This window comes from Pyrus communis, chromosome 11 (assembly GCF_041283825.1).
Source record: "Pyrus communis isolate YQ-2024b chromosome 11, ASM4128382v1, whole genome shotgun sequence".
NCBI classification, from domain to species: domain Eukaryota; kingdom Viridiplantae; phylum Streptophyta; class Magnoliopsida; order Rosales; family Rosaceae; genus Pyrus; species Pyrus communis.
In genome coordinates this window covers 14,629,596-14,655,606 of record NC_142575.1, presented here as the reverse complement: position 1 = coordinate 14,655,606, position 26,011 = coordinate 14,629,596, and the positions used below count along the sequence as shown (strand labels likewise).

Here is a 26,011-nt window from a genome sequence, read left to right as displayed (position 1 = left end):
TGAAAGAGTCTTCTTTCTTGGCCATTGAAAGAAAGTTTGCTCCCAAGCAGTGTCCCTCTTTTAATTATGAGTAATGCGAGGGGAACTAAATTTGTAAACCAAATTTTGTAAACTAAAAGATATAGGAATTGATGATTAGATTATTACTTAAACGTTGATAAACATGCTCATTTTCTATTGATGACACATTATTTAATTTGTAAATTTAATCTACAAATTTAATCTTCCTAACATTACTCTTTAATTACTAACCCAATGTCCCATGTACATGTCTGCGTGAACTACACTTGTGTCATCAGCTAGTATAAAGCAAGAAAAGTTCCAAAAGACAAAAGAGACTACTGGACAGTAGTATTTCATCTCTTTAGATACCAGTGCATGTCTCAGATAGAGGGAGAGATAGAGAGAGAGAGAGAGAGAGATGGGGGTGCCCTCGTTTTTCAAATGGCTGGTGAACAAGTATCCCAAAGTGGTGGTCAAAGCTATCGAAGGTCAGAGAGAGGAGTCTCCAAACCCAAACCCTACTAACTTGGAGTTCGATAACTTTTATCTTGACATGAATGGGATCGTCCATCCTTGCTTCCACCCAGAAGCAGATGACGATGATGATGGTGGAGTACGACCTTATTCATTCCTCTCTTTCTCTCAATCTCTCCCTCTCTCTATATATACATGTATTCTTCACTAGCAATAAGATAAACATTCTATAATAACAATTTTTGATACTTTCTTTATCTTTATGGTCCGAAATTTTATTTATCCATACGTGGTTACATAATATAATTTCTACATTCTGTGTTCAGCTTCTGCCACCAGCAAATTTTGAAGAGGTGTTCATCAATATTTTTGAATATATTGATATACTTTTCAATATTGTTAGGCCACGGAAGCTACTATACTTGGCCATAGGTGAGAAAGTTTGAATTTTGTTTTTGATCTCGTAGTGTTTAATAAACCCATGAGACTTTTATACGCTGTTTGCTTTCCCCAATCAACCGCAGTGCAGTTGAGATATGTGTTCTCATATATGTGTTGCACTTAATGATATAAACTAGAAATATTGCACGTGATGGTATAAATTTTAATTTTTGTTGTAGATGGAGTTGCTCCAAGGGCTAAAATGAATCAACAGCGAATGAGGCGCTTTAAGTCAGCGAAGGATGCTGAGGTCGATGTGGGTACTTTTACTATGAGATGCTTCTGAATCACAGTTTATTTTGCTTTACGTAACCTTGTTTGTACAAGTTTATAAATGTCCCAAATGTTGGTATCAAATGTGTAGGAAGTTGAAGAAGAGAAGCTGAGAAGACAGTTTGAATTGGAAGGCAAACAAGTCCTACCAAAGCAGCAGTCCGAAGTATCAGATTCTAATATAATAACCCCCGGAACTGAATTTATGCATAAATTGTCAAAGGCTCTTCGAAACTATATCAGTTTACGTTTGAGCAATGATCTAGGCTGGAGGGACATCGAGGTCTGGTCCATCATAACATTTATATATCAAGTTACTAATACATGAACAACCATTATTTACACGAACAATCATTAGTGTGTAATTCATGACGTCTGTATGTATTGTTTTCCTGTTTCTTCTTTGTTTTAATTTCATGGTTACTGCATTAGGTAATTCTGTCTGATGCCAATGCTCCTGGGGAAGGTGAGCACAAAATAATGTCATTCATACGCTCACAGCGCAATCTTCCTTCATATGATCCAAACACGCGCCATTGCTTATATGGACTGGTATGATGAATAGTATGCTTCACACAACTGTTTCTTGTTTTTGTATTGTTTTAGAATTTTGTTGGAAATTTGGAAGAAAAAGAATTATACGGTTGCACTTATTATTTTTGTTTAAATACTTATTTCCTAACCTACTTCTCATTTTTTTGAATTTTTACATTCTGATCCTTCATTGGCATCGTGGCATGCAGGATGCTGATCTTGTCATGTTGGCTTTGGCGACGCATGAGCTTCACTTTTCCATACTGAGAGAGGTTTAATTACAAAGCCTTAAAATTTCTCAAATTCAAAAATTAGTCACCCTGTTGATTTCATGTTTGACTAGGGCTTTCAAAGCATCAATGAAGCAATGTGACAATATATGGAGCTTCTGACTTTATCTAATGAACTTGAATTTTTTCTTTTCATATTCTGGATATAGGATGTTCTACATAATGAACAGCGTCATACAAACTGTGAATCTATTCGAGAGAAGGGTCCATCTTCAGGAAAGTCGGATAACAAAAAAAGATCCATGCTAAAAAAGCCCTTTCAGGTATCCGAAGTGGTGCTGTTATCCTTCCCTGAAACTTGACTGCTGTTTTGGTTCACCTTTTCTGTTCTTCTAATTGCAGTTTCTTCATGTTTGGATTTTGAGGGAATACTTGGAGCTTGATTTGAAAATTGACGACCCACCCGAGAACTTTAAGTTTGATCTTGAGCGTATAATTGATGACTTTATCTTCATGTGCTTTTTTGCGGGAAATGATTTTCTGCCCCACATGCCAACTTTGGAAATTCATGAGGTTCTTTGTAAACTTCATTGTTTTATGGCCCTTGTTTTATAGATGCCAATACAAAAATAAGTATGTAAACCGGAACTAATTTTACACGCCAATAATTGTGTCCAGGGTGCAATTGACTTGCTGATGACTGTCTATAAGAAAGAATTAAAAAATCTCGGTGGTTACATGGTTGATATGCTCCGGGTATAACATTGAGTAGCCTCATAACACTTTCATCTTCTTCACAACAAAAATAAATATCAATGTCGACAAGATCATCTTCATGCCACTTCTTATATGCACAAATCCAGGTCAATGACAAGAACTCAGGGTACATCAAGCTATCCAGAGTTGAGAAATTCATCCTTCTTGTTGGTTCTTATGAAGACAAAATTTTCAAGAAAAGATCAGAACTACGTGACCGTAAACTGAGACGTCTGTGTTATTATAATGATTCTGTGAGTGCTTGGCAGACACATTTGTGTGTAGTGTTTATCTAATAAATGTTCTGCTTATGAATTACATGCTGCATTAATTGCATATGCTTTGCCAGCTAGAGGAAGAAGTTGATACTGGAAGTTCAATGACTGGTTTGAGCAATACTCAGGCATTCTTCAGTGGAGAAGAATTGGAAGTTTGGTCAGATGGAACGTCTGACATTATGCATTCTCAAGTACGTTTGTTCCCTTAAGGTTTCCTATGATGTAATTTTCGGGGTATAGTGTTTTATATGCGTACACTGTATGCTTCATTATACACATGTGGTAAAGTATTTTGGTTCTATATTTTTTGGCATGCTTAAAAGTTGGTGGTCTCGTTTATACATGTATATATATGTGGTGTTTGTTCAGGTTGTAGAAAATACAAAGGAGTTGAAGAAAAAATTGAAAGATAACATCAGAAGGAAATCTGATCTGTTCAAGAATGGTGATTTGGGGAGTGACAAGGTATGACTTTCCAATATTCTTTCTCATATTTTCTTGTGAACCATTTACATCAAACCGTACTTTAAAAATTGAGTTTTACATGCTTGATCAACATTCCTTCAGGTCCGATTCGCTGTGGGAGGCTACAAGGAAAGATATTACAAATACAAATTTTCTGCAGAAGGTCCAGCGGATATTGAAAGAAAAAGGAAGGAAGTAGTATGTCTAATTGCCATGATTCTTTTTTCCCCTTTCAACAGACTGCTGCTTTCATTCCATGGAGTTTTTGTAAAAGCTACAAAAACTTTTGATGTGATTTAGCGTTATTATACCGGGTTTACTTCCATTGAAGTTTATTTTGTTTCTGTGTATTTCAGAGACCTTTGTTTTTTTCAAAGCTTCCTCTAACACGAAAATTCCAATTGCTGATATAATTATAGGTTAAATGCTACACTGAGGGACTGCTCTGGGTTTTATTGTACTATTTTTCGGAGCCCCCATCATGGACATGGTAAGACATTTACGTAATATGAACCTCACATAGCTACTAGATACTGATATGAAAACTAATGATACTAAATTATTTCTCCGGAACATCCTTTCAGGTTTTATCCTTTCCATTACGGGCCATTTGCTTCAGACCTCAAGGGCCTTGGTCAGGTGAAAGCGAAGTTTAAAAAAGGTTTCCCTTTTAAGCCTATTGATACTCTCATGGCTGTGTTACCTCCAAGAAGGTAATTCTGCTATTTTCCTTATTGTTCCCTTGCTTTGCAAGTTTGGTCTTCCTAAGTTCTATAAAGGATAAGACAAATGTTCTCCTTTTTGTAGTGCTCATGCACTTCCTAAAGATTATCAGAAACTAATGACTGAAGAGAGTTCCAGCATTGTTGACTTTTATCCTACTGGTAAGTCTGAAGGAAGATTTGTGAAAAACTAGTTTATTTGAGCAACATCAACAACATGCAATTAACAATTAAAAGGCGGAATCATGTTTATATGCATTCAAAAACAAAACTTAACCCATGAACTTCAAAGCCTAGTAGATAGGTGAACCAAGACTCAACTCAAAACAAAGTGAGTTGATAAATCAATACCTTTGTAGATTCCTCTTTGCATAAGCAAAGGCTAATCACCCAAAGAGAGGGCCTTCATTCCTTGCATCTTAGATCTATGGATTTGGATGGATGAAAAGGTTTCTCCAAGTTCCCAAAATTGAGAACCTCTAATGATTCATCACCAAGGCATAATGAAGAAGAAATGAGTGACCTTGGAGGAGTTTGATTGCTAGATGATCCCTCCAAGGTGGCCGAAATTTTAGAGAGAAAAGAGAGCTTGTATTCTCATCATTTCCCCAAAAATAACCCTTTTCGAATTTTAGGCTATAAAGTCCTTTATATAGTCCCTTCAAATAAGTGACCTAATGGACCAAATGCCCTATTCTTCTAACATGGCCGGCCATAGGGTTTATTGGGCTTTCAAGCCCTTTGTTTATTCAAGTTGTCATACAACTTGAGTTAATGGGCTTGACATTCAAATCCCATTGGGCCTTGTGGCCAAAAACTAACCCGAGATCTTTAACGAACTTATTCGTTTGATTAATTAACATATTAATTAATCCTAGCCTTAGATAAATAATTAAACCATTTAATTATTCTTACTCATCTCCTTTGTTTCTTCAAACTCTACCTTACTCGGTGAACGATCCATTAAGTTCCTTTTAGCGAGTGAATTGAAACTTACTTTCAATTCTCCCGTTAGTGATAATACACTTTTAGGGCTTCCACAAACCATGGTTGATGCCTAGCAGCATGTCATGGTTACCCAAGCTAATCAGAAGAGGTGGAGAACCTATTCAGTTTAGGATTACAAATGCAATACGGTATTTCTCTAATACAATACTCTTGACCACATTGTTTGGTTTGATAGTTTATTCATGTCTACTATCCAATGTGAGTCTTGTGCTTATATGATTACCTTGAATGTGATTTGGAACGCATTCCAACATCTCATTCATACTCTGGCCAGAGATTCTAAATCATATCATAGAGTATTCTCCCTCAAACAGTTTGAAGGTTAGAGATCCCTTGTTGTGCATTCACTTGCCTCCATGGCTAAGTGGCTTAACCCCGACGATGCCGTGGACACCCTCCTGATGGAGTGACTTTGACATAATCAAAGATTAAGGACCTAACCACAAGACAGCTGTGATGCCTCAGGTCAAAGGACTACTTTGCATTATCCCAACCATGAGTTCTCATGTGACATGAATATGAGAACCTCTCGTTGATCGTGTTCAGTGAACTCATTCTCTATTGAGCACCTACATGCTTGTCTTGATGTCACACACACCAATGACTCGAGACTTGTCACTCTTCCTGAGAGAAGACATAGCACGTACTGATCTTAACGGACTGTCAATGCCCAATTGACAATCCTATGATCAGGAACGTTTAGGATGTGTCAACGAAAGAATGGTCTCATGAATCTAACTTCTTTAGATCGCATTCTTCCAATCACATATTCCTTGGACTTATCGTTTAAGCATATAACATTTATACGAGACGGCTCAAACAATAATGTTTGCCCTTAATATTAAACTAGATTAGTTTAACATGTGAAATGTCCATAAAGTATCATCATATGATTGGTTTTAGGGCACATTTCCAACAAAGTCCTATTCTGTAATCTCAATAATGTTATATCGAGGGGATTTCCCAGAAGTAACTACAAGCTTCTGTTTCATTTGTAGATTTTGAAATCGACATGGATGGGAAACGCTTCACATGGCAGGTTTGGTTGCCTTCTTAAGCTTCTGTTTTATTTTATTTTTTTTATAATTTATGCACACCATTATTCAAATTACTGTTATTTATTCGCTAATTGGCATTGATCGTCATCCAAGGGTATTTGCAAGCTTCCATTTATTGAAGAGGAACGCCTTCTGTCTGAGACTAAAAACTTAGACAAAAAACTGCTGGTACAGAAATTCTTTTATTCGTCTACACAAGTATTTGAGAGTTATTGCCTTATTCGAAATGAATTCCAAGCTTATGTTACGTTGTGTAGGGGGACGAAAGAGATAGAAATACAGAAAAATCTGATCAATTATTTGTGCGAAGAACACACAATTTGGTGTCACAAATTATGTCACTATCTTGCAAGGAAAGTTGGTCTATCAAGATTGACACTAGTTCGAGGTAGGACAATTGTTTTGCTGTAGTATTGCTTTGTTATTTTACCCTTTTTTCTTCTGTTTGGACTGAACTATTCCTGGATTGTTTTAACCTTTTTTCATGTTTTACGCCTTTCCAGTTTTGGAGTTGGTGGCACCATACGTCGTCTTGATGCTGCCATGAGTGAAGGAGGAGATTACAAGCTTCAAGAAGACCATGTCGTGTAAGTCAAAAACGCAAATGACTTGTATCTTTCGTTCTGCTCAATACGTTACTGTCATATGTTATCGTCTCTTTAATTTAATCCTGTTGCAGTTGCATGCTATATGAGCTTCCCGATAGTGATGCACATATGCCTCGTTTACTTGATGGTGTAAAGCATCCCAGTAAGGTATTAAATCGAACGGTTTTTCCACCTCTGATCCTATGTTTTTTCTGGAACTTTTATTTATACGTTTCCAGATGCATCTTTTAGTTCAAAACTTAGGTGGCATCACTTTTCTTCATCAATATGCTATGTTATATATTATGCAACTTAATTAGCGTGCGACAAGCTTAGATAGTTTCGGTAGTCGTTTGAATGAAATGACAATTTTTCTGATCATATTCTTTTGCAGACAATCACCAAGGATGACCTTACGGAGACAAAATTATGGCATGAATATCAGGGAAGCGCACCTGCCACCACCACCACCACCACTTCCAGGTCAATCGGTTTATTGCTTCCGGTCTTCTCCATTTCTTATTTATGTGTATTGCCTATTCTCTTTAACTTATTCAATAGAGAACTAAATGCAATGCAGCGCCCGGCTCCAGGAGAGGTTTTGGAGACGAGATAACAACGGAAATGGAGGCTTCCAGAACAATGCTAGATGCACTTCTAGCTCTACGGATTTAATACACAAATTTGCAGGTTCTGGATGGGGTTGTGGTAGAGGGAAAGAAGTTGCTAATCCTAATTCTGGAGAACGGTTTTATGCTCCTCGAGGAATACCTGGCGAAAGAGTAATGTCATCTAGCTCATATTCAGCCAAGGGTTCCACAGACTACAAAAGAGTCTCTTTTCATGGGAGATCAGTCTCTAATGATAAGTGGAGGGCAGATGGTTATGTTTCCGGAGATCGAGCACAAGGCTTTAAGGATTTGAAGATATCGGAGCCAAGCCAAGCTTGGAGGCCAAGTGCAAGAGGACAACCAGCGAACAACGCTTTTTGGCCATCTAGAAATAGTTTCGGACATAACACAAACCATTCTTGGCAGAGTTCACAATTAAATCATAGTCATGGCCGTGGCAGAGGCCAACAGCAGGGTGGTCGCGGCCAAGGCCGACAGGAATATTGGAAACGTTACACACCTTTTTCTGCTAACGATTCATCACAAGCCGGTGGGAGATCACAGTTTGTTCCACGTAGTTCTGTCAATCAATGAAGCGCCTGGTCATAGCTCGTTAAACCATAGGCTTTTTATGCATTTCCGCCAAAACAGGGAAAAAGCACTTTTGTGTACAGTTTTCATCACTCTGAACTCCGGTTGCATTTCACAATTTAAGGGTGTAGAACATTTGGCAGTTGATTCTAGCTTTTCCTTAACATTTTCAGTTGTTTTCTGCTGATTACTAAACGTCCATTATGACTCGTATGCAGAAGCAACTAATTGCAAACTCTGCGCATACGCAATAGTTAGGAACCGTAAATCCTCATTATTTGGTTCCTTTCCGCCAAATGCGAGTCCACTATTGTTACAAGAGAAATGATAAGGGGACTCTTAAAGCGGAACTCTATATTCACTCTGAAACTCATGTTTTTGACACAATGTTGGCACGAAATTGATGTTAAACTATGAGATGACAAAGAGTGTTGGATATGTATCAACAATTAATGATATATATATATTCACATATGCTAATAATTAATTAACCACAACTGAGTATATTGACAGAGTATGAAAAATGAAATTAATATCAAACAAGTAAATACAGTGATCAAGGATTGCGTATCGCAATATCCTTGAAATAGAATTTCGTCACTACTCAGTACTTATAGTTCAATGGACATCTGCTTCATCAGGATACAATGACCAAACTAGAATTCTAGCACCGAAAAACTTGGTTTCTAGCGAATATTTTTATGGTTCTCTCAGCAAGAAGGTTTTGGTATTTCAGAATGAGAATTCATTTTTTTTGTGTTCTAAATGACATGTAAATGGATGTATATATAATACCCATCTGAAATTAAAACATTAAAAAGCAAAATGACTCCATAAGCTACGTTGGAAAGTACGTTATATTCACCATACTTTTTCTTTTTAGCTGTTATTAGATTTCAAGAAAAGTCATCTCTACTATAAACATATAGAAATACACCACAAATTACACTTGGAAAGAGTGTCAGATTGATTGTTTACATATCAAATTCGTTCACATGACGACTTTCATGAGTAGGTGAATCGGAAAATAGAACTGATGGATACGAATAACAGCACTCAATCTAAATGTCCTCCTTGGTGACTCTTGTGAGTCCAGTGGCTTACAGTTCCTGTTAGGACTACCAAACAAATCTAGGACTAGTGCAAATGGAGTTGTATATCATGCTCTAGAACTTCAAAATGTTGGCCATGTCAAAAAAATTTCATCAACGTCTTTCGCCTTTCCTGGCGCAAAACCATGTAGTAGGGCCATGAACCCCTGCTTCCTTCGTCGGCGGTGAATTTTTCCAGAAAATCAAACATGGCTGAGAACAAAAATTCCTTGAGGTTAGTAAGTGTGCCAAAGCTACAAATAAGAGAACCGAAGAAGAAAACCTGAAAATAAGGCGAAAGAGGGTTATTGCTCCATCGACTAACCAAAAACTGCATAACAGTATCTTGCAACATCAGAGTGGTTAAAAAGCCTTCTATCTTACATAAACAACTCATTTTATCTATTCGGGAATTCATACACATCTTCTACTTCTCAAGTTTTAAGACCTTAAGTGTTTAGGACACTAGCTGACCAAAGTTGCACAGTAATGTGGATTATTCCATCCTTTTTGAAGATTTTATCATACTGTGTATCTTTCAAATCTCAAGCGCACAGAGATTCAAATCTCCGTGTAGGTCTGCATGCAACTTCGCACAAATATCATGTCTCTAAATGTTGAATAATAAAGTTCCTAGCAATGCATAATCATTAAATACTCTAAGAATTCTATGGCTCCATTGCTCGTACCACCGACACAATTACAGTTCATGGCGGATAAAAGGCCCTATATTACCAATAGATACAGAGTCAGGGCTATGTTACAAACATAAAGAGTTAAGCCTGCGTTAAAACATAAAGAAAACTGTTGATACAACTTTGTCAACCAACCAAATCAGTGAAATCACATACACAAACAAATCACCAGAGAACAAGAACTAAAATTTCAACCTTCAAGAAGAAAACCAGTTAATTTTCTTCGATCAAATTCACAATTGAAAAACAGCAGTTTGCTCTTCATTCTGATCAAGTATATATCTGCATAATAATACATGTCAACTTTATTTTATTTACGGGACTCAATTAAAAAAGGATACTCGAGCTCCCAAATTAGAAACAGATTCCTACTCATTTAGGAGAAGGACTTACATAGCATGGGTTCATTGTCACTGAGTCCCGGTTCAATAATACAATGCCAGAACTCCACTGTGGCAGTGAATCCGTTCTATGTAACTTTCTCTCCTCATTTGGACGTACAAAACACATTCAAGTAACTGACTCTATTAACCAAGTTGTCTCCGAAAGAAGAACCCACAATCCAAATCCACAAATTAATGCTCACTAATACGGATTGGCAAAATGAATATTATCTCTAAGAAGATGATTTTCACACACCCCATTTAGCATCTCACAAGCTCCTCTTTGTTATCTGTCAGTTGATTAAATAAATCAAATAGAAACAACGGCCAGTAAGTGTGTGTATATCATTCCCGTATCTCTAATACGAAACTAATCAAATGCACAATTCAACTAGCCAATAACTTAATGCGCTTCAAATTCTAATTATTCAACAAATATTATCTCAAATAAGACCAAATCTGATTTGTTAACCAATAACGAAATCTAATTAAACTATACAACCAAATCTGATTTGTTAACCAATAACGAAATGTAACAAAAACTCACAGCAACGAAAAAATTTGAAAAATGAAATACCTTTAATGTGTAGAGCTTCTACACATCTTTGTAGAGCAACTGGTATTTGGGTATTCGCTCCGGTGGAAGGGGGCAATTCACGATCATCTTCCCCTTCATCGCTCCTCTGAAAATCGCCTCGACAACATCGATAAAGTCCTGTTTCTGCTGAAACGCGCCGACCCATTTGGTGTGGTCCGCAGTTCCGGAATCCATCTTCATGTGGTGGGCATTGAAGAAGAAGATGGTAGACGGGATCAGAGCGATGTCGAAATACCTGACGTAGACTTGAATTTCCTCCGAATCGGTATCGACAAGCGCGACCGTGGCGAACTTGGAGACCTCCCGCGCCGTTTTGGCGAGAACGTCGTCGAGGAGAAGGCAAGCGGAATCGGAGGAGCGGCCGAAGCGGAGGACGAGGACTTTGTCGATGGTGGATCGGATGAAGGAATCCACCTCCTGCTTCTTCGTCAATGTCGGCAATACGTAACTCATGACTCTCTCTGTTCTTCTTCCTCACCTGAACTCTGAATTCCTCTACAAGGATGTTGTGAGCGGCAGATCAAACCCAGTGAAGAAATTCCACAACAGAAAATTGAAAGTTGAGGAGGATGACTAAAATTTACGGCTTCTTTAGGTTTTTTTATGGCTGGTTACTTAGGACATCTCCCGATCAAAGGATTATAGGCCGAAAAATAATTAGAAATGACACAAAAAGGGTCTTCAATTGAGGGCTAGGCCAAATGATTTGTGGACCCTATTGGACCAAAAAATGAAATCAGGCCAGCGGGCTAGCTTCATCCAACCAACCCTTTCCCGGCCCAACAATTCAAATGCAACGGTAACCTCAACTAGCAACGGCTAGCTGACGTCATGCTGAAACCACGTTACGTTGCATTTGATTTTTTTTTCTTTTTTTTAAATTCTAATTTTTTTTCCTATAAATACCTAAGCTATTCCTACATCATTTCTCACAAAATTTTCACCATTCCATACTATCTTACCTCATTTTATTTTAATTCTTCACATTCTATTCTCTTACCTCTTCCAATAATCATTCCTTCAAATTTTTCAATAATTTTCAAATGGCTACATCTGCAATGAAAGGAAGGGTTTGGACCTGAAAAGAAGATGAAGCTCTTTGCAGGGCTTATAGATGGGTCTCGGAAGATAGTGTCAATGGGAGTTCTCAAACAAGTGAAGGTATTTGAACTCGTACGTCCAAAAAATACTATGAGTTCTACGAAGGCACCATTCTACCGAATCCTCGAAACCACGAGAGTTGTTCTTCAAGATGGAAAAAACATCTTCAACCAAGTTTGAATAAATGACATCAAGCAGTGTTAAACACCCAAATTAGACATGAAACTGGAGCCAATTACTACGACGAAGTAAGTATTTTCACAAGTTATTTTAAATATTTAATTATATTACATTTAATTTCATAAATTAATTTCTTTTAATTTTTGTAATTATATTTTCTAGGTATGCCAAGCAGAGGAATTGTATATGGAGGACATGAAAAAACCCATTAGTCATTACGGTTGTTGGGAAATTTGTAAAGGGTGGGTGTTATTTCAAGATCCACCTCAAGAAAGATTTGGTCCTACGCCGGTGTTTGGAAATGTTTCCTCAAATGCAGTTGGAGATGAACAAAGATCTCCTATCATTCAAGAAACAAAGGTTGAAAATATGTCTCCGGGTGAATCTTCCATACCTAGGGCTACGGGATGAAATAAGGCCCGAAATTGAAGGAAAATGGCAAGGCAAATGATGATTTAGCCTTTCGAGAGGAAATGGCATCCTCATTGCGATTACCAAAAGAGATGAATGATAGGAACATGCAAATGAACACTTTAGAGTACACTCAAATGAGTAAGACATATTTTGATAGGAAAAAGAGGGAAGTTATGGCTCGACGAAAGTTCTTTACATCCGACTATACTCCTACAATGGCGGATGAAGATGATGATGATTATAGTCTTTAAATTGAAGTTGTTGTAGACTTTAATATTTAAGTTGTTGTATTCTTTATATTAAACAACATTAAACAACATGAAACTTAAACAACATTAAACAACACAATATCCACCTTAGTACTACTTGGGGGAGTTATTCAAACTTAAACAACATTAAACAAAACATTTAACAACATAAAACTTAAACACCTACTCCATGGTTCTTTTGGCCCAAAGATGTGCAACAAGATCCTGTTGTAGGTACTTGTTTATGGCATGCAAACGTATCATCCTATAGCGCCTCATGTACTCATTTAAAGAGATATTACCAGTTCTTGCATCCAAAGGTAAATTAGGCCCATCATATATTTTCGCACGAGCCATACTTGACCTATTTTGATCATCTTGGTCGTCATCAGACTCTCCATCAATATAGCCATCTCACTCATCCTCCACAATCATGTTGTGTAATAAGATGCACGACATCATGATGGAGTTCAATTTATCTCGATTCCATTGTCTTGTTGGTTCCTTAATGATCTTCCACCGTGCTTGTAGAATATCGAAATCTCTCTCAACATTTTTCTGGTATGCCTCTTGGTGTAAGGTAAACCACCTTTGGGTGTCATCCACAGGGTTTGCAATTGCTTGGACAAGTGTCACCCACTTTGGGAAGATGCCATTTGCCAAGTAATACCCCATATTGTATTGACACTCGTTGATGTAATAGTCAAGTTGAGGTGATTTACCCTCCGTCAGGTTATTAAAGAGGGGTGAACGCCAGAGTACTGTAATGTCATTTTGGGATTCTGGGACTCCAAGAAAGCATGCCAGATCCACGTGTCAAACGAGGCAACCGCCTCTAACACAATAGTTGGCTTTCTCAATCTTCCGCTAATCTTCCTTGCCATATAGTGGGACAGTTCTTCCACTGCCAATGTATGCAATCTAATGACCCTATCATGCTTGGAAAGCTACGATCTTCAGCTTTGCGAATGATTCGAGCCAAATCTGCTTGATTTGGTTCATGAAGGTATTCCTTTTTGTACATTTGAACAATTGTGTGACAGAATTCAGCAAGATTATCAAGGCATGTAGACTCAGACATACCATATGTATCATCTATCGCATCAGCTGGGGAGGCATAGGCCAGCATTCGGAGTGCAATAGTAACATTTTGATGAGGTGAGAAACCAGAATTGCTTGCTCTATCCATCTTTTGTTGAAAGTATGGATTGACATGTTAGACATCACGAAGTAAACGCTCGAAGACATGACGCCTCATTCGAAAGAGATGTCTGAAATCCTTTTTTGTGTACACCGCTTGGAGTTGAAGTAGTTGTCCATCAGAGTCTCATGCGCCATCTCTCTATTTCGTGGTTTGTAAGAGCGACCAGCAACAGAGCCACTCCATTAAGGTTGTTCTTCAGTTTCCTTACACACCATGACCCCAGCCATTGCTGCAATATATGGTGTGTTGCGCCATGATTCATCTTCTTCATTAGATTCCTCATTTTCTTATCTTATCTGCGCCCATTTATCTTCCAATTCAGAATTGGATGAGGACTCCCAGTTGGAATGTGAAGAGGATCCAAGGTTGGAATTGATTGCAAACTTAAATTGAAAGACATATTGGAAAGGGCAAAGATGAAGGTATGTGAATTCTACCCCAATATCCAGCCAATTTAATAACATTGGAAGCTGAAGATAAGAAATGCCACGTAGATAAGAATCTCATCTAAAATTTGCACAACCAATTACATCTCGACATGTGGCACTCGAAGTCCTATCCGAAAAATTATTAAGATTACATAAAGATAAAAAATCTAGAGAGTTACTCACTTTAACGACACATGCATCCTATCCGAAAATTTATTGAGAGTACATAAAGATAAGAAATCTGGAGAGTTACTAATGTTAGCGATATGTGTCACTCGAAATCCTATCCAAAAAATTATTAAGATTACATAAATATAAGAAATCTGAAGGTTTATTCATTTGGCGACAAGTGACACTCAAAATATGTCCGAAAGCCTTATTTTAATATAGCAGTTTAATTTAAGTAACCATATTAATTCAATTAAAATAATAAATTATATTTGGCTTATCGCCTTAGGCCCTCTCGGTTGGAGATGGTTTTTTTTGTCAAATGGCTATATTCGGCCTATGGCCTTTTGGCCCCCTCGGTTGGAGATGGTATAAAATATAGCTTGACACTGTTCATTAAAATATAATTTCTTACAAGGCTATAGGGCTAAAGGGAGCCTTTTGGCCCTCCCTTGGTTGGAGATGGTCTTATACCCCACACAAGTATTTTAAGGCATTTTAAAAGAGATCTTAGATTTGATTCTCGCCAAAGGCGAATTTGAACTCTATTATTGCTCGTCCATTGTGAGGCTAAGCTAAGCCTGGCAAACGAGTCGTGTTTTGTGTCATGTTCATGTAACACCTGTTATCTTAACGTGTCGTGTCATGTCACACCCGTTATTTTAATGGGTCTTTAACATGTCGTTCACTTTGCCCAACAGATAAAATGACTCGACCTGTTATGACCCGTAAAGAAAAATATTATTTTTTCCTTAAATTTGCACATACCACATTACTACATAAATATTACTTCAAAACATAAAAACACATTTGTCGTTAAGTACTACATCTACACTCACAAAATAAGAGCTTAATAAAATAACACCAATATTATAACATCCTACATCACCCAGGGGAGTGGATCTTGTAAGCCTTATATGTATATTTCCATCTCTACTTAGCACGAGGCCTTTTGGGAGCTCACTGGCTTCGGGTTCCATCGGAACTCCGAAGTTAAGCGAGTTCGGGCGAGAGCATTCCTAGGATGGGTGACCCACTGGGAAGATCTTGTGTGAGTTCCCAGAAACAAAATCATGAGGGCGTGGTCAGGGCCCAAAACGGACAATATCATGCTACGGTGGAGTCGAGCCCGGGATGTGGTGGGGGTCCGGACCGGGATGTGACAAATACGTGGTGCGAGATTTAAACGCACACAAATTAAACCCTCTTTTTGACAATTGTAGTAATGATGTAAGTAGGGATCGTTCTGGACCGGGGATTAGGAGGGATTGTTAATCACTTGGATTTGACTCAAAAACGTAAAAACACAATATAAAACACTATACTAGACTCAAAGAATGCAAAACTAAACAAACGTAAAAGACTTAAAACAAATCAAATGACTAAGACTTAACAAAATATAGGGGGGGGGGAGTTTGATTTGACGAAAATTGAAATAACAAAACAAGTTAATAAACTAAGCAAATTGTAAAACGAATTTGGATTTAATGAATGGAATGAAGGCTAGCTAAGGGGTTCTTCTCCACACATGTTACACTTGCATACAATATTGATTCTCAATTGGTCTTTCGATAAATTATGAAACTCAACGCCCCGGGTCAATTAGGTCCGCTTAAATTAACCGTCAAGTTTTCCTTAAGTTAATGAATTTGATGGGTTTGCGCAACGCAATTCACTACATTCTCCAAAAGTCCTTTACGTGAACAGCACAATAAAGATACAATCAAAGATCATTAAGCATTATGAAAACTATAAGTGTTGACGAGGCATTCGTTACTATGATGAGCATGAAACTCGTGCCAAGAATTCATTTAACGCGATTGTTTATAAGCAACCTCCACTACTTGTGAATATAAGTTCATAACGATTAGGTGAAACTCACTTATATTCTAGCGTCATATTCATGCATGAAAATTAAGCGCGCATTCTCAATAAACATACATAAATAAGTTATCAATCAAACGGTTTAAACAAATTAAATCCACAACTTATGAAATTCCAATGAAAGTTAATCAATTCATATTGCAAACATAAACATAGTTTCGAATCACCCCCTAGCTAAAGGGGGTTTAGTTCCTCATAACTTTGAAATCAAAGAAACACCTAAACATTCCAACAACTCAAACTTGAATTGTATGAACGTTTAGGCACTCTTCTCTTCCATTCCTCATACGTACAAAACAAAGAGAATTGAATTTAAACATTGAAATCAAAGAAACACCCAAACATTCCAACAACTCAAACTTGAATTGTATGAACGTTTAGGCACTCTTCTCTTCCTCTTCGTTGTGGCACAAGGTTGTGTTTGTGTTGTGTGTTGTGTTGTGAATGGAATGAATGAATTGTGGCTGCAATGGATGCTTATTTATAGGTAAATAAGAGGGAACATGACAGCTAGGAGGTGGGTGGAAATGTGGCTGCAAGGTGAGTGAATGATTATGAATGAATGCATGTGAAAAACAGCTAGGAAAACTTGGTGGAATGCTGGAATTGCATGGTGATGTGCACGGCAAAGGGTGTGTTTGTGTGTTGTGGCTTATTTGTTTGTTGATTAAAGATGCATGTGGATGAATTATACAATGGGAAAGTATGTGATTGACAACTAGGGTGAATGATTATGAATGCATGTGGATTAAAGAGTGAATGGTGGTTGCAATAATGAAATGGAATGCTGGAAAGTGGATATGAAATGCACGGCAATGGTGAGGATTTTCTGTGCATGTGGCTGAATGCAAAGGGAATGCAAAGTAAATGAATACATGTGCACGATTTTTTTGGGAGAAAGGTGGATGAATGTGCATGTGAATTAGGTTGTAAGAGGTGGGTGTGCATGTGGCTGCAATGTTGTGCAATGATGGAGGAATAAGTGCATGTGGTTGAATTGGTGGTGAATGTGCATGGCAAAGAATGGATTTGGCTGCAATGGTGTGTAATTGGGCTTAGGGTTTAAGTGCATGAAATGGACCCAAATTGCTCCCCCTTGCATGGCAAGGAATGGTGTTTGTGTTAAGCCCACGGCAAGGTGAATGTAATTGGGTTAGGGCCATTGTTTTGTGTCCTCAAGTGCATACAAGGCCTTCAATTTCATCCAACACTTGGGCTCCAAGCATAAGCTATCCATCCTTAGCCCAATAGTGCTCCAAAAGGCCCCAAAACACTCCACAATGCATCCTTTCGTCAAACACGTCTTATGATCCTGAAAACACACAAAAGAAGCATAAAGGACTGAAATAACTAAAGAAACATAACGTAAATGTACGAGAACAAGCCATTTAAGTCGCATGAATATGCTCCTATCAAATGCCCCCACACTTAGCTTTTGCTAGTCCTCGAGCAAAACAAAACAAAAGAAACCAAAAACAAAACAAAACGAACAAAACACAACCTACACCTTCCAACAATCGTCTCAGGGATTTCCAATGCATATGACATGTTAAAAATCATTATTCCCACAGATTTTAGCCAACTTTACACTTAAGTACATTCTTAATCATAGTCACCACATACTAGTTCACAATTAAGCATTTAAAACCATGTTTTGAATGTAGTAACATGCCTTAGAGAATTTGCTCAAATCCTTACAAGATATGCACTCAATTTTCACTCAGATTTTCTAACTACACACCCTAATCTAGTTACATGTGAGAAGATTGATGTAAACATGAAAACGAACACTCACATATATGTATCATAAAGAGAGCAATTTCTGGAGTTAATAAGCATGTTTAGATATGATCTCATGAATGGAATGCTCCTACTTAGATGCGAGAACCAGTGACACCATATGCTCATACCAAGTTCAAACTCCACAAATTGAAACACATAACACTCAAGATTGAAGTCACGGGTTGTAATGGGGCTTGGGGTGTATGGCTAACAAAGAAGGGATATGGAAAACAAAGGTTCTTAAAGAAATAGTGAGCAAAGCAATTGAATCAACTTAGAATTCACTTTTGAATGAAAAATCAACTTTTGAACAACAAGGGGGAACAAGCTCTTTTTCCTTTCTTTTCTGTTTTTCTTTTTCATATGTTTTTCACACTTTTTTTTTCTTTCTTTTGAATCTCAAAACATACATATAAACTTAAGAACAAACATTCCTTCCCCCACACTCATTTTCTTGCATAATGTACTCAAAAGGAATTCATTTAAGTCATGCTCACTATCTTTTAAGAACAAGGGTGTGGACAGTCCTAAACTAGGCTAGGTGAGGATAATGTGGGTAAACAAAGAATAAAGGCTAAACAAGGCTCAACGGGGTTAAAACTTACAACAAATACGAAATATGGGAAGTAAGGCTATTTGGCTATGGTGGCAACTACACAACTTCATCTTGATATATGTTATGCAATTCAATGTCATGCTTTGAATGAAACGGATATAAGTTCTAGCATTTAGTTCTATCATGATACAATTGCATTCTAAGTAGCAACCAAGCAAGGAATAATGAGATCATGCAACAACTTTAGAAAACAAAGAATCACAGATTATAACTCTCCAACGAAGGTAATGGCTCGAGTCTCACAGGGTCGTAGCGTTTGCTTGAGTTCCTTCCTTCAAGCATGTTACAAAAACGAATTTTTCTTTTATGATTGCATGTGAAGTCATACATTATAACCATAACCAAGCATATACCAAGAGTAAATCAAACTTTTCTCTATGTTTATAACTCTTTTTAACAGTCATGCAATTACAAACCAAATCCTTATCATTGTGTTGGAAGGTACCCTAAGACACAAACACACAAAAACGACTCAAAACACTCTTTTTAGGCTTTTCAAAACATGTTTTTCAAATTTTTATGTGATTTTCGGAGTTATAAAAACAAAACATACTAAAACACTCTAAAACAACTTAAAAACACCTTAAAACAGCAATGAACAACATTTGAAGTTATGGGTGATAAAATCCCACGAATTTGCATCAAATATACTTAGTTACCCCCCCACACTTAAATCAAACATTGTCCTCAATGTTTTAAGCATAGATTTACATAAAACAAAGGTAAACACACAAACAGCATTTCTACATACTAAACATGGCAGAATGTAACTAACAAAGAGAAGAGTTTAGGGACGCAAATCTGGTTATGGAGTGTAAATTCCATCTTCTCCTTGGTTGAATGCATGGGTTGATCTTGATGATTCCACAGGCTTACTCTTGAACTGAGCTGCAGGATTCTTTTGGTCTCCTCCGCTCGTTGATTTTCCTTTGTGCTACTCTTGAACTGAGCTGGAGGATTCTTTTGTTCTTCCCCGAAGGTCTGAGCTTACTCCTTTTATCTGTTTCTTTGTTCAATCTCTCCAATTCGTATTGAAGAGGGTTAGAGGATAACTCAGCATATGCAGTTGTTGCTTGTCTCCACATGCTTCAGTGTATCCTTTTCACTTGCCTTACTTGCTCCCCTTTGCAGAAGTGGTCCCTTCTCTGGAAGTGTATCAACCGTTGAAGATGACTACTCGAGAGCAACGCTAGGTAAGCAACCAGGGAATAACTTCCAGGCAGTCGGTTCCAGATCGAAAGACTGACTCCAAGTGTCGGCTGATTGCTTCTTTCACTTTGCCATGCGAGTAAGAACAAGGACAAAGAAAAAGACAGGGAAAGAGCATGATATGAGATACTTTTGCTTTTGACCTTGATGATATGAGATACCTTTTCTTTTGAAGAAGCGGTGAATGAATCAGCACATGCTTCAATCTATCATTTCCTCTTGGGTCATCTGTACTCCAGGCATCTGGTATCATCTTTGGGGAAGAAGAAAAAATTGAGTATTTCGAAAGGCTTTGCTGGGAGTGCGCCCTCAGAGGTGAGGAAGAGTTGGGCATTTTTTTCAGGTGTGCCTTGCCATAAAAGATGAAGGTCGACATATATAGGGATTTCCTAATAGCAAGTGGTGGTACTGTTCTTTTACCCTTGTCGATAAACGTTTTGATCCCGCAAATCCGGCTTTTTGAAATAGTGACGACTCTATCTTTGAAGACGCCTCTTCGATTTCTGAACGACGCCTCTTCGATTTCTGAACGATGCCTCTTCGATAAAGCTGCACGCGTTTTCTGAAAAGCAGAGAAAGCGTCGCCGAACTTTGCGCTTGTCGGCTAAAGACGTGTAGTTGCGATGATGGCCTCCACGTGTTTTCAGCTTTGTCAGAGATCTTTTGACAAAGTTGAACGCGTTTTCTGAAAAGCCGAGAGAGCGTCGCCGAACTTTACGCAGGAAATTCCAGCTTTTTGAATCGATGGACGCGTTGCCCTGGCTTTTTATAGAGGTATCGATCACCACCAACATACACACTCTGAAGATTGCCCATTCTTGAAAATCGACTTCGGCCCTTTGAGATTTAACTCCATCCACCCCTTCTCGTTGAACACCTTTGAAAAATGACTAACTCATCGAACCTTTGCTTAGATTTGAGTCTCAGTAGCGATCCGGTTGTGCCCCGTCAAGGTAATGTATGGTGCCCTTCTTTTTTATCTTCTAACGGTCCTCTTACAGGTGAAGACTCCATAATGACGGATGCAACAACAGCTACGATAGTAGCTAGGAACCTCCTTACTCCTAAGGATAGTAGGCTGCTTTCAGGACGGTCCGATGAGTTGGCCGTTCAAGAGTCCCTCGCTCTCAGTGTTCAATGTGCGGGCTCTGTGTCCAACATGGGCCAACGCCTACTTGCTCGCTCCCGTCAGGTTGAATCGTTGATGGCAGAGGTGGAAACTCTTAAGCAAGAGATCAAACTGCTTAAGTATGAGAATAGAAGTTTGCATGTGCTTGCAAATAACTATTCGTCGGGCATGAAGAGGAAGCTTGATGAGCTGCAAGAATCTGAAGGTCGAATCCAAAGTGACCGTCAAAGGTTTGCGGCTTTCCTCCAGAGGCACATTTTTCCTGGGTCATCCAGCGTTCCACCAAGTATTGTGGCCTCGAATGATCTAGCTCTGATGCCTCCCGCTTCGATGCCTTCCGCTCCGATGCCTTCCGCTCCGATGCCTTCCGCTCTGATGCCTTCTGCTTCTAGAGTTGTGCCACGTAGTGGGGCTTCACGTAAACAACCTTTGTGAAGGCTACATCTGCTTTATTATTTTTTTATTTTTTATTTTTTATTTTTTATTTTTTTTTACATTTAGAATCAAACGGCATGGAATTTATCTTTGAATGAAAAGTGATACTTGATCAGATTTGATGTGATCCAATAAGAACTCAAGAATAAACACCCCTTCTTTGAACGTTTCAGGGACTTTGCACTTGGTCAGATTTGATGTGAGGATTGGTCCTTGTCTTGTGTCATAAAATTCAACTTCTTTGGGGTTGTTTATCTCAAGAACGTCCTCTTTGATGAATTCATGATATTCCATACTTTGCACCTTTGGAAGGGCTTCCAAGATGTCTTTTTCACTTTCTTCTTCCTTGGAATTCATGAACCTGCAAGAAATAGGGACATTAGGTGGAATGGGGTTAGAATTAATTAAATTTGGAACAACCTTACTTGAATTAGATGGCGTAGGAGCAATAGGTGCCTCCGGCAAAGGTGTTTCTACCCTTGCCGTGGGTTGGGTGTATTCCTCTTCCTCAAATTGCAATCTTTCATCTTCCTTGTGATTTGATTTTGATGGTTGAGGGTCCGTTCCAACCTCCTTGTCACTTCTCAACATGATTTCCTTGGCTGTTTCAAATCCTCCATTCGGATTTGCAATGGTTGAACTAGGGAGTTCACCTTGGTCTCGAAACTGTCCTACGAACTCCGCGATCTGCCCAATTTGAGTTTGGACTCCATTGCTTTGGGCAGGTTGTGGTGGCTGCATAGGCGTTGAATAGAACTCCTCATATGGTGGCTGCCAATATCCTTCTTGTTGAGCCTCATTGTCTTGATTTTGTGAGCCCTGCACCAAACAAATTAATTCATTAAGCTTTTGATTATAATCTATTGACGAACTTAAATTTGGTTGGGCATATTGAATATGAGGTTGTGGTGGGTGTATAGGTCTTGAATAGAACTCCTCATATGGCTGCCAAAATCCTTCTTGTTGAACATGTTGAGGTTCCCACCACATAGAGTTTGAATGATCACTCCAATCTGAATTGTAAGTATTGGCAAACACGTTATTCCTTGATTGAAGATCAAATATATCAATGCTTTGCATTTGGGACCTTTCCATGAGCTGTGACAAAAGAGAAGCATTATCAAGTGCCATGTTGTTCTTCTCCAGTACTTGAATTCAACAAACAAAACACAATTCAAAAACTAAAACTAAAATACATAACAGAAACGAACAATCCAAGAGATTAGCAAATTTGCTAATCCCCGGCAAAGGCGCCAAAATTTGGTGCGAGATTTAAACGCACACAAATTAAACCCTCTTTTTGACAATTGTAGTAATGATGTAAGTAGGGATCGTTCTGGACCGGGGATTAGGAGGGATTGTTAATCACTTGGATTTGACTCAAAAACGTAAAAACACAATATAAAACACTATACTAGACTCAAAGAATGCAAAACTAAACAAATGTAAAAGACTTAAAACAAATCAAATGACTAAGACTTAACAAAATATGGGGGGGGGGGGGGAAGTTTGATTTGACGAAAATTGAAATAACAAAACAAGTTAATAAACTAAGCAAATTGTAAAACGAATTTGGATTTAATGAATGGAATGAAGGCTAGCTAAGGGGTTCTTCTCCACACATGTTACACTTGCATACAATATTGATTCTCAATTGGTCTTTCGATAAATTATGAAACTCAACGCCCCGGGTCAATGAGGTCCGCTTAAATTAACCGTCAAGTTTTCCTTAAGTTAATGAATTGGATGGGTTTGCGCAACGCAATTCACTAGATTCTCCAAAAGTCCTTTACGTGAACAACACAATAAAGATACAATCAAAGATCATTAAGCATTATGAAAACTATAAGTGTTGACGAGGCATTCGTTACTATGATGAGCATGAAACTCGTGCCAAGAATTTATTTAACGTGATTGTTTATAAGCAACCTCCACTACTTGTGAATATAAGTTCATAACGATTAGGTGAAACTCACTTATATTCTAGCGTCATATTCATGCATGAAAATTAAGCGCACATTCTCAATAAACATACATAAATAAGTTATCAATCAAACGGTTTAAACAAATTAAATCCACAACTTATGAAATTCCAATGAAAGTTAATCAATTCATATTGCAAACATAAACATAGTTTCGAATCACCCCCTAGCTAAAGGGGGTTTAGTTCCTCATAACTTTGAAATCAAAGAAACACCTAAACATTCCAACAACTCAAACTTGAATTGTATGAACGTTTAGGCACTCTTCTCTTCCATTCCTCATACGTACAAAACAAAGAGAATTGAATTTAAACATTGAAATCAAAGAAACACCCAAACATTCCAACAACTCAAACTTGAATTGTATGAACGTTTAGGCACTCTTCTCTTCCTCTTCGTTGTGGCACAAGGTTGTGTTTGTGTTGTGTGTTGTGTTGTGAATGGAATGAATGAATTGTGGCTGCAATGGATGCTTATTTATAGGTAAATAAGAGGGAACATGACAGCTAGGAGGTGGGTGGAAATGTGGCTGCAAGGTGAGTGAATGATTATGAATGAATGCATGTGAAAAACAGCTAGGAAAACTTGGTGGAATGCTGGAATTGCATGGTGATGTGCACGACAAAGGGTGTGTTTGTGTGTTGTGGCTTATTTGTTTGTTGATTAAAGATGCATGTGGATGAATTATACAATGGGAAAGTATGTGATTGACAACTAGGGTGAATGATTATGAATGCATGTGGATTAAAGAGTGAATGGTGGTTGCAATAATGAAATGGAATGCTGGAAAGTGGATATGAAATGCACGGCAATGGTGAGGATTTTCTGTGCATGTGGCTGAATGCAAAGGGAATGCAAAGTAAATGAATACATGTGCACGGTTTTTTTGGGAGAAAGGTGGATGAATGTGCATGTGAATTAGGTTGTAAGAGGTGGGTGTGCATGTGGCTGCAATGTTGTGCAATGATGGAGGAATAAGTGCATGTGGTTGAATTGGTGGTGAATGTGCATGGCAAAGAATGGATTTGGCTGCAATGGTGTGTAATTGGGCTTAGGGTTTAAGTGCATGAAATGGACCCAAATTGCTCCCCCTTGCATGGCAAGGAATGGTGTTTGTGTTAAGCCCACGGCAAGGTGAATGTAATTGGGTTAGGGCCATTGTTTTGTGTCCTCAAGTGCATACAAGGCCTTCAATTTCATCCAACACTTGGGCTCCAAGCATAAGCTATCCATCCTTAGCCCAATAGTGCTCCAAAAGGCCCCAAAACACTCCACAATGCATCATTTCGTCAAACACGTCTTATGATCCTGAAAACACACAAAAGAAGCATAAAGGACTGAAATAACTAAAGAAACATAACGTAAATGTACGAGAACAAGCCATTTAAGTCGCATGAATATGCTCCTATCAATACGCTACTAGTCTACTACAAAATATCAAATGTGCAATGATATGCAAAATGAATGAGTTTTTCTTTTCAAAGTTGTGAAGCCTTTTTCAGAAGTTAAAATTTTGCCAATGAAACTCAAAGCTTGCATGTTATTTCTTTACATAATCCTTCAATTTTCATCGATCATCATGGGGAAATTGTCTTGGAACTTTGGCTTGATCTATTGCCTTCAAGAGTTATGTTGATGATGTTTTAAGTAACGTTTCCCACATCAGGACTCTCTTCCGTATAAATTAAGTATAGAAAAACCAAACATTATAAACCATTCAAATTATGAGAAGTTTACCAAAATAATTATGAAAAGAAATAAAACATAGTGCTATACCATATAAAAATATATTACCTCATTTTTTCCAAATTTTTTAAATTAAATTTAATATATATAATATTATATATATGTATGATACATAATTATTATAGTATTTTTAGGGGTATAAAATTATTAAATTAATATTTTACTTATCATGTATCGGGTTACCCACGTGTATACCTGGATCAACCCGTTATCTTAACAGGTGCTTATCGGTTTACCCAATAACGACCCGATTCATTATCGTGTCGATTCGATAACTTGTTAATTTCGTGTTGTGTCGGATTAACGAGTCTTGTCAAAAATTGTTAGGCCTAGGCTAAGCCCACCATTTCCCTTAGTGTAGATAATATCGTTTGTTAAAAAAAAAAAAAAAAAAAAAATAAGGACTCATTCTAGTGCAATCAACTAGGATTTTAAAGGATTTTTATAGAGCCCATGCAAATGTATAAGAAAAAAATTCAGAAAATTTGAAGGATTTCATTAATAAGAGATTTTGTAGGATAGGAGAAGGGATGATAAGTATAACAAAATCCTACCTCCACTCCTAGGATTTCTTTTCAACCCTCTTGCTTTCTTTCTCTCTCTATCCATTTTGCAACTCGATCTTTCTTTCTCAACCTCCATTTTGTTAAAAAAAAATAAGGACTCATCCTAGTGCAATCAACTAGG

At 37.8% G+C, this 26,011-nt stretch overlaps 2 protein-coding genes across 4 annotated transcripts; one reads left to right on the top strand and one right to left on the bottom strand.

Annotated features, from left to right (window-relative positions):
- The first annotated feature begins 334 nt into the window (after window positions 1–334).
- Window positions 335–8,197, top strand: LOC137742984 (5'-3' exoribonuclease 3). Its single transcript, XM_068482909.2, has 23 exons — window positions 335–616; window positions 804–909; window positions 1,098–1,174; window positions 1,283–1,474; window positions 1,624–1,743; window positions 1,935–1,997; window positions 2,165–2,278; window positions 2,358–2,528; window positions 2,634–2,711; window positions 2,819–2,965; window positions 3,061–3,180; window positions 3,359–3,454; window positions 3,557–3,652; window positions 3,874–3,944; window positions 4,039–4,167; window positions 4,262–4,338; window positions 6,183–6,223; window positions 6,336–6,410; window positions 6,500–6,630; window positions 6,746–6,829; window positions 6,922–6,997; window positions 7,224–7,312; window positions 7,410–8,197. The coding sequence occupies exons 1-23, from the start codon at window positions 422–424 to the stop codon at window positions 8,032–8,034; spliced, it is 2,973 nt and encodes a 990-aa protein (XP_068339010.2). The 5' UTR covers window positions 335–421; the 3' UTR covers window positions 8,035–8,197.
- Window positions 8,198–9,196: 999 nt separating this feature from the next.
- On the bottom strand, window positions 9,197–11,394 carry LOC137742686 (mRNA splicing factor, thioredoxin-like U5 snRNP). 3 transcript variants are annotated; one of them, XM_068482620.2, is made up of 2 exons: window positions 10,778–11,394; window positions 9,197–9,335 (listed from the first exon to the last, which is right to left on the bottom strand). In XM_068482620.2, the coding sequence occupies exon 1, from the start codon at window positions 11,249–11,251 to the stop codon at window positions 10,796–10,798; it is 456 nt and encodes a 151-aa protein (XP_068338721.1). In that variant the 5' UTR covers window positions 11,252–11,394; the 3' UTR covers window positions 9,197–9,335; window positions 10,778–10,795. The 3 variants fall into 3 exon arrangements, with proteins under 3 accessions (XP_068338721.1, XP_068338722.1, XP_088535793.1); XM_068482621.2 differs by having other exon boundaries at window positions 9,267–9,405; XM_088679667.1 differs by lacking the exon at window positions 9,197–9,335 and adding an exon at window positions 10,357–10,490.
- Between the last annotated feature and the right edge of the window lie 14,617 nt (window positions 11,395–26,011).